Below are 14,636 nucleotides of genomic sequence, written 5' to 3'. Positions count from 1 at the left end.
TAATCCCACTCCTGGGCATATATTCAGAGAAATAGCAGCACTATTTACAATAGCCAAGACATGGAAGCAACGTAAATGTCCATCAACAGATGAATGGACAAAAAAGATGTGGTATATGTATACAGTGGAATATTACTCAGCCATAAAAAAGAATGAAATAATGCCATTTGCAGCAACATGGATGGACCTAGAGATTATCATACTAAGTGAATTAAATCAAGAAAGAGAAAGACAGGGAATTCCCTGGCAGTCCAGTGGTTAGGACTCGGCGCTTTCACTGCTGAGGGCCCAGGTTCAATCCCTGGTCAGGGAATTAAGATCCCTCGAGCCATGCGGCATGCCAAAAAAAAAGAAAAGAGAGAGAGAGAGAGAGAGAGAGAGAAAGACAAATACCATAGGATATCACTTATATGTGGAATCTAAAATATGACACAAATGAACTTATCTTCGAAACAGAAACAGACTCACAGACGTAGAGAACAGACTTGTGGTTGCCAAGGGGGAGGAGAAGTGGGGGAAGGAAGGACTAGGAGTTTGGGATTAGCAGATGCAAACTATTATATATAGGATGGATAAACAACAAGGTCCTACGGTATAGCACAGGGAGCTATAGTCAATATTCTGTAATAAACCATAATGGAAAAGAATATGAAAATTATATATATGTATGTATAACTGAATCACTTTGCTGTACACCGGAAACTAACACAACATTGTAAATCAACTATACTTCAATAAAAAAAAGAGAGAGAGAAGCCATTTTAGGCCTAAACCATTTTGTGATCTAAGCCTGGCCACAATGCTTGCCCTTGAACAGGTCTCAGTAATAATGATCTTAAGGGAACAAAAGAACAAACTGTTGTCAGGCAAGAGAAGTAATAATAGCAAAGATAATAAATCAGTTGTAAAGACTCCCAGTTCTGTTTCAAGGGTAAAGATTAGCCTGAAGCACTTTCTTGAGCTGTTTTGCAGAATTCAAACCCCCCTCAAGCGCTCAACCACCAGATCAACTGGAACCTAAAGGATGATGATGCTGACCTTTGCTGACGTCATGACTTCAACTACAGCTTGGACTCTGACGACCTTTGCCCCAGTTCTATGCTGAATTCTCTGCTCAAGCCCCTCCATGTATATGCATACACCGCCCAATCCCCTTCACGAATATGCATGCACCCTTAGCTTAAAACTTCCCCAATTTTGTTGTTCGGGGAGATACTGCTTTGGGAAAAATCCCCAGTGTTCTCTTTATTTGCTGCAAGTAATAAATCCTTCCTTCTCCTGCTCTTTGACTTGGTTGTATCTTTTGGCTTGACACCCACCAAGAGGCGAAACTAGTTTTTGAGCAACATAATTGCTCTTACACTGACCAACCCTCTTACCTGCTTTTTGTAATTTTTCACTTCCCTCACTCTACTTGAGCCCCTGCTTGCTCCTCCTCCCTCCTCTCTCATTCTCCCTTTAAAACACCCTGCACAAATTGGAACGGAGCTCAGCTCTTTCCCCTACTGTCAGTAGTTACTGAACAAAATCTGTTTTCACTGCTTTAACTAAAGTCCAGCTTTGTTGATCTTTGACACTCTCCACCGTCACCCTCCCTCAGAGACTCAGGGACAGGGACCACGTCTGTTTTGTTCACTGCTGAATTCTAAGTGTCTCCAAGAATGACAGGCACAACAAACATTTGCTGAATGAACAAATAAATGTTTGTTAAAATGCATATAGTAAAAAGACCCTGTTGGGCTGCACCCCGCAGGCCTATAAGCCCTGTGCTTGCCCAGCTTCAAGACTGAAGAAAGAGCCCAGAGTCTGAGACAGAGACATCAGTGGTTTAATGGATGGGGGGATCTTACATGTCTGAAGCAAGGTCCTGGAGCGACATCCCACCGTGTGCTGCGGATGGCGGGCAGGACATAGCTGCAATCTTTGCTCCGGGGGAAGGGGAGATTGCCAGTTATAGGGGGAATTGACGTCAGGTTGGCTCATCGGTTACCAGGGAAACTAGCAGAGGAGCATGCCCCTCATTGCCCCACTGATAAGAACATTCGTCAGTAGCTGGGGCCTGGGGCAAGTATGTAGAAAGGTCAGTCATGTGAGTAGGGGATAGGTGAAGCAGGCACTGGTCGAGCAGGGGACGTACGGAGAGCAAGAGAACAGCCATCTTCAGTGGTCTGACCATACAGACCCCAAGATTGTGAGACAGGAGACCTAGATTTTAGTCTCATCATTTGTCTTGGATAACTTGTTACCTGAATCAAGTTGCTTCATCAGGACTTCCCTGGTGGCGCAGTGGTTAAGAATCTGCCTGCCAATGCAGGGGACAGAGGTTTGAATCCTGGTCCGGGAAGATCCCAAGTGCCGTGGAGCAACTAAGCCCGCGAGCCACAACTACTGAGCCTGCGCTCTAGAGCCCGCGAGCCACAACTACTGAAACCCGCTCGCCTAGAGCCCGTGCTCCGCAACAAGAGAAGCCACCACGAGAAGCCCGTGCACTGCAACAGAGTAGCCTCCGCTCGCTGCAACTACAAGAAAGCCCACGCGCAGCAACGAAGACCCAACGCAGCCATAAATAAATTAATTAAAGAAAGAAAGAATCTGCCTGCCATTGCAGGGGACACGGATTTGATTCCTGGTCCAGGAAGATCCCACATGCCACGGAGCAACTAAGCCTGTGTGCCACAACTAGTGAGCCCACATGCCACAACTACTGAAGCCCACTGCAATGAGAAGCCCGCGCACCGCAACAAAGAGTAGCCCCCGCTTGACGCAACTAGAGAAAGCCCACACACAGCAACAAAGACCCAACGCAACCAAAAATATGTAAATAAATAAATAAATAAATGAAAAGGTGTTTCATTTAAAAAAAAGTTGCTTCATCAACTTGGTCCAACTACTATCTGTGTAATCTGGGGCAGGATATGGAACCTCTCTTTTTCTCCGTTACCAAGCAATTCCTTCTTCACAGGACTGTTGGGAAGACTGAAATGGTGTGAGAGAAACACAATAGTGTGAGAGAAGGTGCTCAGGAAATGAGTTCCAAGCTTGACCTTTTACTGGGTCTCTCTTATCTGGCCTCTTACCCAGAGCCTACAGCTTGTGCTCTTAGGAGTGCAGACTCTGGAGTGAGACTGCCTTGAGTTTCAAGTCCTGCTTTGCTCCTTACTAGTTATGTGACTTTGGAAAGTGGCTTAACTTCTCAGCACTCACTTTCTTTATCTGTAAACTGGGGTTGATTGTAATCCCTACCACATAGCGTTGTCGTGAGGACTAACAAAGTAAATACACTCAAAGTGAGTGTATTTACTTTGTTAGTCCTCACGACAATGTCATATATAACGTCATATATAAGTGTTAAATAGTGTGACTGGGCCTAGGGATCCTCATTCATAAGAAGCATCAGGCTTCAAGGTCCCTGGAGCCTCGGTGACTTCACACCTGCAGCCGGAGCAGCCAAAGGCTTCCTTCCCTTTCCTTACAGGGGTCTGGGGGTCAGAGGTCAGAGTCATTAACCCAGTCTCCCACTGGGCCAGTTCGCATCTCCTTCAGTCTTCACTGCCTGATCAGTGGTCTGAAGTCACTCCTCTGGACGCTGGCTGGTCGTGTCTGGGGTCTTCCTCGACCTCAGTGGCCAGTGAGGAAGCAGCGGTTTTCCTAGGCCACAGAGACGACTCCACAGCAATTCTTTCGACCCTGCCCTGCCCCAGGGACCCCGTTTTCAACTCAAGAGTCCCCCAGAGGGTGGGGTGAGCCCCTGGAACTGACCGAAAGACTGGGGGTGGGGTCCGGCGCGGTTACTGTCCAAATTTAGCTTTTCTTCGGGGGGATGATCTGGGGTCCACTGGACCTAAGATTGAGTCCCTTCTAGAGCATGGAGATGTGAGGACGGGATCGAGAGGGCTTTCCTCCGGGTCTAACACACCCACCCACTTCTGTCTTCTGGTTTTCTGCCTTTCCAGGGGCCCGCAAATTGCAATCCGGGAGAAAGGAGCAACCACTAGTGCCTGTCTACCTCTGAGGGCTCTGCGCCTGCCTAAAACGCCCCGAGCGGCCGCACTTCTCCTCCTCCTCTCTCTGTGACCTGTCGCTGTCACATGCCGCTTTGTCCGCATCTCCTAACAGCCACCCCCTATGAGTTGGGCCGCAATCCTCCCCTCAATCGCACCTCCAGCTCCTCAAGGGACTCTCCGACCCCACTGGGAGCACAACATGAGCGGGCCGCGCATGCGCGGACAGCACCTCCACGGAGGCCAGCTCGACCCCGCTGGAGGGCCGGGGGGGTGTGTGGCGCATGCGCAGATGCTGTGCACCGCTCCAGAAGGGAAGATGGGCTGAGTGGGTGGTGGCGAAGCTATACTTGTCCATCTCCTAGCCCCCTGCCGCCCTCCTTCCTCTTCCTGGGTCCTGTCTTCCCACACTCAAGTCAGGACTATAGGACAGCCCCGTATTGGAATCTTAGTGTGAATCCTTCCGTTTAGCTAGCAACCCCTCTAATAAAGAAAAAGAATGAGTGAGTAACAAGCATATTGAATCTGTTGACTTGCTTAGAGTGGGTGCAGCCTGTACATCGCCATCCAATACTTGGTTCCAGAGCAGGCGACTCTTCTTCCCCACCTGGGAGTGGCAGAAATAAAAGGGGAACTTGCCCCCTGCCGATCCCCTTCGCTGGACTCTTTGGGTTCCCTCCTAACGAGCCCCTTCGCCAGTCTCTTTGAGGGCCTGAGCCACCTTTGGGCTCCCTGTGCCGACGGATCAGGGTCTCCCCCATTGTGTCCCATATCCCCGCCAATGGGACAGTCTCACATGGCGCAGGTGGCCTAGGGTGGAGGGCACAAGCACTAAGCACGACAGTTACTACTGACTGACCACCTTTTATACCAGACATGATACACTAGGATAAAGCGAGTATTCGTATTCCCACTTGATTGCGGAGGAAACTGAGGCCGGAAGACGAAGAAGACTCGACCCAGGTCCCACAGCCGCCAGCCGCCCCTTCAGTGGGTGCATGGTCAAGACTTATCACAGACAGGGCCTCTAAAGGCTCGCACCCGGAATGGGCACCCCTGCCCCCGCGGGTCCCCCACTTCTGGGTGTCGCCCAGTCACACTGGCGGGGGTTTCACTGACACTGCCGCCCCGCCCGGGCTAGATTATCTCCCTCACACCCGTTTATTCTGTTCCGAGTCTTTCCTAACTCGACCCGGGCGGGCGCGGAGGGGATTTGGGGGCCGGCAGAGTTGTTGGAGAAACTAGTCTAAGTCCCTGGCTGGAGAGCTGGGAGGCCCCGAGAGGGCCAACCCCTGTGTCCGCCTCTGACCAGGAGCCGGGCGGGGGTGTTCCGCGCCGCCTGGAGGAGGGGTGATGAGGAGCCCGGAGGGAGAAGAATGCTTCCACCCGCATTGCCGGAGCCTCCCTCCTCCCGGCTCCCGCCCCCTGAGGGCGGCGGCTGTCACTGCTCGCTCCGGCGCCAGCTGGCTCCTGGTTCTCCGCCTTCATGCGTACCTGCTCGCTTTCCTGCCTTCCCACCTGCTGTCCACATCCCTTTCCCTTCCTTCCCCACTTCCTCCTTTGCTCCCGTCCTCTTTGCCTTCCTCGACCTCCATATTGCCAGAATACTGTTGTCTCCCTCCCACTCCTCCCCTCCAAACAAACAAACAAACAAAAAACAAACCCAACTGGTCATGTAATGGCTTCACTAAGCCTGCAGATGACTCCCAGCTTTTTAGCTCGCCTGCTGGGTGGATATGTAAACCATGAGGTAATTCTTCCAAATCTGTGAAGGGAAGGTAGCTACAAGTGGAACTGACACTGTGTACTGATCACAACACATAGATTCCACCAAATGATGCAGGTTTATTGGGATGTCACACATATGCATTCATTCACTCAGCAAACTGCCGTCTGTTCTGCGCCAGGCCCTGTACGGCAAATGAAGGATAAAGAGATCAGAATACATCCCTGATCTCTCAGGAGGGTAAGTATTGGTTCAGAGGTGGGCATAGAGAGCCGTGGGAGCCTGAAGAGGAATATCTCACCATCCTGGAGGTTATCTGTGGGGTAGGGGTGCCATATTTAACAACTAAAAATAGAGGATTCCCACTCAGATATGAATTTCAGATAAATAACAAATAATTTTAATTATTAACAAATAATATTAGTATAAGTATGTCCCAAATATTGCATGGGAGATACTTATGCTAAAAATTTTTTGTTGTTTATGTGAAATTCAAATTTCATTACTGAGCATCTTGTATCTCATCTGGCAGCACTACTGTGGGGGGTATCAAGTCACTCGTCGTTGCTGGAAAGTACAGTGTTATACAGGCTGAAGTCAGACAGTCAGAATGCAGCAACTTATGGAAAGCCCTAAAAGTGGGGGAGAACCACTCAAAGGGTTTAAAGCAAGGAGGGGGTAACATAATACAATTTTAGTTTTAGGAAGAGGTTTCTTCTGGCTTCTTGGAGGATCCATTTAAGAGGGACAACAGTGGGATCTCACTAGTTATAATAGTACAGGCAAGAGATTTTGGATAGTGATAGTAGGAAGATGGGAGAGAGGAAGTGCCAGATTTAAGACGTATGTAGGAGTTAGATCAACAGGATTTGGCAATTGATTAGATGGAGTGAAGAGGGCATCATTCCCAGCGTCCAGCTTGGGAGTCTGGAAAGATGGTATTGCTACCAACTGAGATAGAACAGATGTTGGAGGCAATGACTGAGTTTAGTTTAGGACATGTGTTGGAGGTGCCTAAGGGACATCTGGTGTAGGGGGCCAGCAAATAATTGGCTATCTCATTCTGAAATTCGGTGGAGAAGGTGAGCCTGGAGATTAGGAAGTCTTCAGCAGAGGCAATACTGAAACCAGGAGATGGATGAGCTCCCCAGAAAAGGAACTCAGGGAGAAGGCCAAGAAGAAGCAGGGAAGCAGGAGGAACCAGGAAAGTGAGGTGTCATGGAAGCCAAGGGGTGGTTTCTAGGAGGGGGAAGTGATCAACCATGTCAAATGCAGCCAGAAAGTCCTGATTACACAAAGGCTGAACAATGACCATTGATTTGGGCAAAGGTAAAGTCATCATGACCTTAGGCTGGCATCAAACAGGCTCATTTAGACATCAGTCCCATTTATTCAAATGATAAACACTCAGCTAGCATGCGTCCTCAGCATGCTCTCAGATAAACATCACAATCATTCTCACATCCCACACACTCCTTCAGAATTTAAACCATTCATTTGAATTGTGCCCCAACTCACTCGGAAATTACAGGCACACCTTCAGATGCTCTCCATACTCATCAGCTGAGGGCCTTTATATTTGCCAATGTCACCTCAGAGTCGGAGCTAGTGCAGCTCTGCCTTTGCAGGGATAACTGCAGGCACCCACGAGGGTTAAATGGGTTATCCTGTGGTTTTTTATCTCCCAGGAGTGAAGATCACCTTTGTTCTTCTCTCACCTCCTGGTAGAGCTAATACCCCCTGGGTAATGCTGGATGTTGCTGGTTCTGGTGTCCCTGACATGACTCTTTGCTCACCTCTGGCCCTCATGCACCCTAACTGATGACTGTGTGCAAAAGTTGAGTTTGCTTTGTTTCCTTTTTTTTTTTTTTTTTTTTTGGCCGCGCCAAGTGGTGCGGCACGTGGGATCTTAGCTCCCCGACCAGGGATCGAACCCGTGCCCCTGCAGTGGAAGCGTGGAGTCTTAACCACTGGACCACCAGGGAAGTCCTGTTCCCTATTTTCTAATTATCTTCAGACAGAGGCGCGAACAATAAGAGAGGGGATGCTCAATGGCACAAATCCCCAAGGAAGTGGGAGGGGTTGGGATCCAGAGCCAGTGGGAAGGGCAAGCCTCAAACAGGACCTCTCTTCTCTGAGACCCAAGGAAAGGAGAGTGTGGGTAGAGACAAGGTTGGAGGTGAAAAGAGAGGAAGTGTTCACCCAATAGCCTCTGTTTGCTTTAAATGCAGTAGTTCTTAACCCAGGGTCCACAGCCCTTTCAGAGTCTGTAGAGAGAATTCAAGGAGCCCATGGACTTGGAGGTGGGGGTGGGAATTGCATCTTTATTTTCACTATCACCAACAGATATGTAGCATGTCCTTCTAGGGGATGTGGGTAACAAACTACAGTAGTATTAGCAGTACCTGTGGCTTTGTCACCAATAGAAATCAGATTTTCATAGCATATCATGGTTGTTGCAGATCTCTCAAAATTACATCACTATTTGAAATCATGGTAGTCACTAGACCTGTTGATAAGAGTTTGGTATTTAATGTATTAATAAAGAAGCACTTATATAACTACATTACAGATGTCTTTCTTATTTTGGTAATAGTATTTTTTTTTAATTAATTTATTAATTTATTTATTTATGGCTGTGTTGGGTCTTCGTTTCTGTGCTAGGGCTTTCTCTAGTTGCGGCAAGTGGGGGCCACTCTTCAACGCGGTGCGCGGGCCTCTCACCATCGCGGCCTCTCTTGTTGTGGAGCACAGGCTCCAGACGCGCAGGCTCAGTAGTTGTGGCTCACGGGCCTAGTCGCTCCGCGGCATGTGGGATCTTCCCAGACCAGGGCTCGAACCCGTGTCCCCTGCATTGGCAGGCAGATTCTCAACCACTGCGCCACCAGGGAAGCCCCTAGTATTTCTTTTGTAATCTTTATTTATCTCATGCATGCATTATTCTGGGAAGGGGTTCCTTAGACTTCACCAGATTGCCAGAAGTGTTCTTAGCATAAAAAAGGCTAAGAGACACTGCTCTGAAGAGTAACAGTAGCTAACATTTACATAGCTCTTCCTAAAGGCCAGGTGCTGTTCTAAGTACCTTTTTCTTTTCCTTATGTAGTTGTTAACTCATTTATTCCTAACAACCCTACAAGGGAGGTGCTTTGATTACACCCATTTTATGGAAGAGGATAATGAGGCACAACAGTAAAGTAGCATGCCCAAGGTCATCCAGCTAGTAAATGATGAAGCTGAGATTCAAACCCAGACCTCTGGCTTCAGAGCCTTTGCTGAAAAGTCAAGGAGGTGAATTGGTAGAATGCCAAGGGGTAAATGGGTTGAGGGCACTGGTGAGAACGGTAAAGAGAGAGGAGGAATGAGAGAGAGTCTACACTGTCCAGAAGAAAAGTAGGAAGAGGCTGCTGGGCTGGAGAAAATAGAAAGGCCCACAGATCAACAGGGTTCAAGGAGATAAAAGAAGTGGTGGAGAGGAGAAGACCTGAGGTGACTGGGAGAACACGGTCAGAGTGAGAGACAGTGGTGTGCAGATGTGGGGGAGTCATTCCAGGGCGTGACAAGGTTAATAATGCGGTTTAGACAGAGGTGGTTAAAGTAGAGAGGAGGTGAAGGTCCCTGGAGCTGAGCAGATGAAAGAATCATGAAGCTGGGCCAGCAAATTCTTCCAAGATTGGCTGATCGATTGATTGATTCATTCCTTCATTCGTATTGAGTGTCTAGTACACGCTAGGCAGTGTTCTTGGCATTAGGTAGCCAAGAGGTAAACCAGCAGGACAAGACCCTGCTGCCATGGGGTTTACCTTCCAGCACAGGGAGAACAACACAAATACACACACAAACAAGGCCAGGTTAGACAAGACTCAAAAGCCTTGAGGCACAATTCCACAATGCCAAAAGTTCTGAAAAGTATAGGTTGTTTTTTCATACTTTGGAGCCCAAACTCATTAGGTGACAAAACCTGATCTGAAGTAGCATGAGGTTATTTGTAGTCTTGATTCACTCAGTGTGGATTTTCATACTTTTGACTCTAGAAATTAATGTTTAATTATAAGTGATGCTCCAGACTTTTCTAAGTAGTTATGTAACATAGAGTATATGCGGTATATAGAGTTATGTAATATAGGGTATATGTCTTCCTTCCTAAAATTGAGAAAATTCTGAATTCCAAAGCACATCTGGCCCCAAGTTTGGAAAAAAGATGATGGAACTGTAAGTGCTATGCAGAGAATTCAAACATGCAATGTGTTGATTCAAAAACTGGCCCCTGAACAAGGAGGGCAAGGAGAAACTGAAGAAAGAGGCAAACCACTCCGCATTGGTAGGTGGCAGATTTAATGAGCAAGGGAACTTCCAAGGTTTGTTTTGGGTGGCCGAGCGAGTAGATCTCCGCACCCACCTGCCAGAATCTTAAAAGTTTATATAGAGGCGTTAAGAGGGTTCAGTCATGTATTCAGTCCAGATGGTCTCAACACCTTACTCTTTCAAGGCTGCATCCTTAAAACAGCTCCACCTGTGGGAACGGTGGATATATTCCAAGGACAGAGGAGGGGGTAAGGAGTCTCCCAATGCCTGGGTCCAGCTCTGTGGTCAACCAGAGGTCACGTCCTCTTGATGACATCTTCCAAGCCAATGGGATAGTAACTAGGTGGCTTACAGCTTGAGAGTTCCGGGAGGGGAGGTGACATTTAAGCTTAGTTCTGAATGACCAAACAACAACAACAACAACAGCAACAAATACAGTCATGCAAAGATCAGGGGGAGAGCACTCCAAACAGAGGGAATAGCTAATTCAAAGATAACACAGGGGGGAGGGATAAATTGGGAGATTGGGATTAACATATACACACTACTATATATAAAATAGATAACTAATAAGAACCTACTGTATAGCACAGGGAACTCTACTCAATACTCTGTAATGGCCAATATGGGAAAAGAATCTAAAAAAACAGTGGATATATGTATATGTATAACTGATTCACTTTGCTGTACACCTGAAACTAACACAACATTGTAAATCAACTATACTCCAATAAAAATTAAAAAACAAAACAAAACAAAGATGAACACAAAGAGGGCACTGTGGTTGGAGCATATTGGGCTCAGTGAAGAGTGCTATAGACTGCTGGGGGGCTTCATGTTGTCAGAAAGATTGTGAATCTGGTATTAAATCCTTTGATGAATATGGTGTAGTGACCATGAGTGTGGCGGTGGTCAACATTTAGGAGGCCCAGAGGGAAGTCTTCCTGGATGGGAAAACACAAAGGGAGATACTTCAGATAGATTAAACATACAACCGAATGAGGCTGAAAATGTAGACTAAGGTTATGGTCTGAAGACCTCGGTTTGGGGAGAAGTATACTTCCATAGAAAGAAGTCAGATTATGTAGGTTAGGTGGGCTCAGGATTCTAATTGGGATACTGGTTAAAAGATGTTCTAGGATGTTCTGGGTCTTAAACGACAGTCTCTCGTTGAGGTCCAATCTGAAATGTTTCCAATCTGATCTGGGCTTTGGGGTTTAAAATAGGTTAGACATAGAAGACAGTAGCAAAGGCTGACCTGATGAAAGATGCTTTTGGCTTCTCTGTTTATGCCTCTTTGGGTTTGTGCTGCTCAGCAGCTGTCTCAGAATGTCTGTCTCCTAGCTTCTCTCTTAATGGCTCTCCACATCCATATCTCTGAGAATCTGTCGGTCATCTCTGTTCCTCTCAATCTCTTCCTCGACCTATTTCTCTGTACATGGCTCTCAGAATCTCCGTCTTTGGATATCCATGTCTGGGTTCTAGAATCTGGTTCTTTGTCCCTTCCTTCGTCTGTGTCTGTACTGTAATTATCTCTTTTTCCAATTGAACTTTTTCCAACTTCCCTCTCGTAAGGCATGAACCTTTTATTATTCCTCTGGTTATCCCCAGTGCCCCGCACAGAGCCTGGCATATAGGAGTCTCTCAGATATAAACATAGGAATGTTGAAGGGAGGCTTTTTCCGAGGAGTAAGGTACACACTCTCAATCTCCTGTCCCCCTCCCCCCAGCGGAGCTGGCCGTCTGCCCAAAGGCCGGAGGTTGTGGTGGTGCGATGCTGCTACTCGTTGTTTTCTCCCCCGGGTGAAATAACTCTCGGCCGGGACCTTGCCTGGGCCTGCTCTCGGGTCTTGGACGCTAACCGCCGACACTCACCGTTTGTCCTTCGCCGCGGACAGCCAGCCTCGCCGGCCCCGCCCCGCGGCTCTGCCTCGGCCAACCAGCGAGCGCCCGGCAGTCCTGCTTGTAGAGAGGCCAGCGCAAGATGGCTGCTGCGTGTCGGAGCGTGAAGGTAACCGGGTCTTCGCCCCTGCTTCTTGCCCCTCTGCACCCGCTGGGACGGCGCGGCCGTAGAACTAGGGGGGAGAGATCGGTGCTGGGAGAAAGGGTTACTCTTATCGAGGCCTGCTGTTGCGGCGGTTGGCCTCAGGAGGTGAAGGTCAGCTCTCTGGGGCACGTGCACGCGGGGTGTCTGGATGGGCTTCTTGGGGATGAGACACCCAGAGGTCCCATCGTTAAAGTGAGGAGGCACATCTGGGTCAAACCGCAGGGGTGACCGGGAGCCTCCCTCGCAGAAGCCTGGAAAATGGGCAGATGCAAGGGTGGGGGTAGTCTGTACAGTATAGTTGTTGACCGTGCCCCTCTTCACAGGGTCTGGTCGCCGTAATAACCGGTGGAGCCTCGGGCCTAGGCTTGGCCACGGCGGAACGACTGCTGGGGCAGGGGGCCACTGCTGTACTTCTGGACCTGCCCAACTCGGATGGGGAGGCCCAGGCCAAGAAGTTAGGGAAGAACTGCGCCTTTGCCCCAGCGGACGTAAGTGGGATTACCTCACCTCTCCCATGGGGTCCCTTTTCATAAGGGTACCGTCTATGTGGGCAGTGGACCCATCTCCTTTTCCCTTTTGGCCTGAGCCGTTTTCAAACGCCTGCGGTAAGGAATTTCTAAAGCTGGGTTTCACAACGCCGGGGGGGGGGGCGGGGGGTGTTGGGAATTGGCCATATCAGAATCTCCTCAAGGAAGTATGTATAGTTTGAAAATGCATATTGGGCCCTGTAATTTTATATTTACAAAGTCAAAAAACTTTTCATGAAACAAACTACAGAAAGTAAAGCTTGACGAAATTATCTTAGCAGGTAGGGGTACAAAAAAGCTAGTTTATCTTCATATCAATAATTCTCAAAACTTCTCTGATCTACAGCAGTTGAGAATCTCCAGGGGTATGTGAATTTATCAGAAGAGGGTATGGATTTCAAAAATGTTTTGAAACACTGCTCTGTATTACCTAACATTTTCACCTTTGTCCCACTCTCGAGTTTTCTTTCTCCTGGCCTCTCCCTTGCTTACACAATTCTCTTGTCACTCAAAGAGTGAACCTGCCTTGCCCTCCCCTCCTCAAGATTTAGTGGTATGTGTGTGATGGGAGATGAATACCTTCTCCACTTCTCCCTTTGAAGGTGACCTCAGAGAAGGACGTGCAAGCAGCCCTGACTCTAGCAAAAGAAAAGTTTGGCCGTGTGGATGTGGCAGTCAACTGTGCAGGCATTGCAGTGGCCAGCAAGACATACAACTTAAAGAAGAGCCAGGCCCATACCTTGGAGGACTTTCAGCGAGTTCTCAATGTAAGGCCTTAGAGGTTCTCCAGGGGCAGTAGTAAGAAGTATCTGGCTGTGGGTGTCCCCAAAGCTTTTAGGGGACAAAAGACTGCTTCTGCTTTAGGTCCTACACCATGTCTCTACTGGTCCTCCAGGTGAATCTCATAGGCACCTTCAATGTGATCCGCCTGGTGGCTGGTGAGATGGGCCAGAATGAACCAGACCAGGGAGGCCAACGTGGGGTCATCATCAACACAGCCAGTGTAGCTGCCTTTGAGGGCCAGGTGTGTGAGTAGGGGCAAGGCTTGTGCCTTGGTGACTTGTTGGGGCCCTTCCCCCTATGACCTCCACTCCTTCTCCAGGTTGGACAAGCTGCATACTCTGCTTCCAAGGGGGGCATAGTGGGCATGACACTGCCCATTGCTCGGGATCTGGCTCCCATGGGCATCCGGGTGATGACCATTGCTCCAGGTAGACATATCCCCTCCCTGCCACACCTGGGATTGGATGGGATCCGTGGGCAATTGAGAGGGGAAGGTATTTACCATCTAAACAGCAGCAGCCTTCTATCTCTGGGCATAGGGAAGCACCACAAGTAGGGTTAAGGTGAGGAGGGACCAGGTAAATATGAAAGCGAGGGTGGGTCTCTGACTCTGGTTGTCTTGTCTAGGCCTATTTGGCACTCCGCTGTTGACCACCCTCCCAGATAAAGTGCGCAACTTCCTGGCCAGCCAGGTGCCCTTCCCCAGCCGACTGGGTGACTCTGCTGAGTATGCTCATCTGGTACAGGCCATCATCGAGAACCCATTCCTCAATGGAGAGGTCATCCGGCTGGATGGGGCCATCCGCATGCAGCCTTGAAGGGGGAAGGCAGAGAAAACACAGGCTCCTCTGTCCCTCCTCTTCCTGGAGTACTCTACTCCAGCTTGGGAGGAAGCCCAGTAGCCATTTTGTAACCTCTGCCCACCAGTCACCCTTCGTGCCTAATAAAGTCTATTTCTCACAGGGGAGTGAGCAGCACTGTGTGCTGGGGGAACTGGCATGGGGAAGAAAGGTGAATGGGTGAGACTCTGACAGGGTTGGATGCTCAGACTCCGGGGGGGGGGCGGGAAAGGCAGTACCTCACACCTTTTGTGTCCTATTACAACACGTGGCCTTGATTTTAGTGAATAACTTTATTACCTAGGGTCAAAGGTGGGGGTGCTGGCTCAGCTCTCCCACTGGGAAATGGATTGGTGGAGGGGGTCTGCATCATCTTCCTCTCTTGACTCTTAGCCTCTGTGAGCTTGATGG

At 48.8% G+C, this 14,636-nt stretch overlaps 1 protein-coding gene across 1 annotated transcript; it reads left to right on the top strand.

The window, feature by feature from the left end:
• Positions 1 to 11,933: 11,933 nt before the first annotated feature.
• On the top strand, positions 11,934 to 14,348 carry HSD17B10 (hydroxysteroid 17-beta dehydrogenase 10). The gene is made up of 6 exons (XM_061178512.1): positions 11,934 to 12,040; positions 12,400 to 12,564; positions 13,206 to 13,370; positions 13,499 to 13,627; positions 13,706 to 13,814; positions 14,014 to 14,348. Exons 1-6 carry the CDS (start codon positions 12,014 to 12,016, stop codon positions 14,202 to 14,204), a joined length of 786 nt encoding a protein of 261 aa, XP_061034495.1. The 5' UTR covers positions 11,934 to 12,013; the 3' UTR covers positions 14,205 to 14,348.
• Positions 14,349 to 14,636: the final 288 nt, after the last annotated feature.

Source organism: Eubalaena glacialis, chromosome X (genome assembly GCF_028564815.1).
Source record: "Eubalaena glacialis isolate mEubGla1 chromosome X, mEubGla1.1.hap2.+ XY, whole genome shotgun sequence".
Taxonomy (NCBI): Eukaryota; Metazoa; Chordata; class Mammalia; order Artiodactyla; family Balaenidae; genus Eubalaena; species Eubalaena glacialis.
This window is presented reverse-complemented; position numbering and strand designations above follow the sequence as displayed.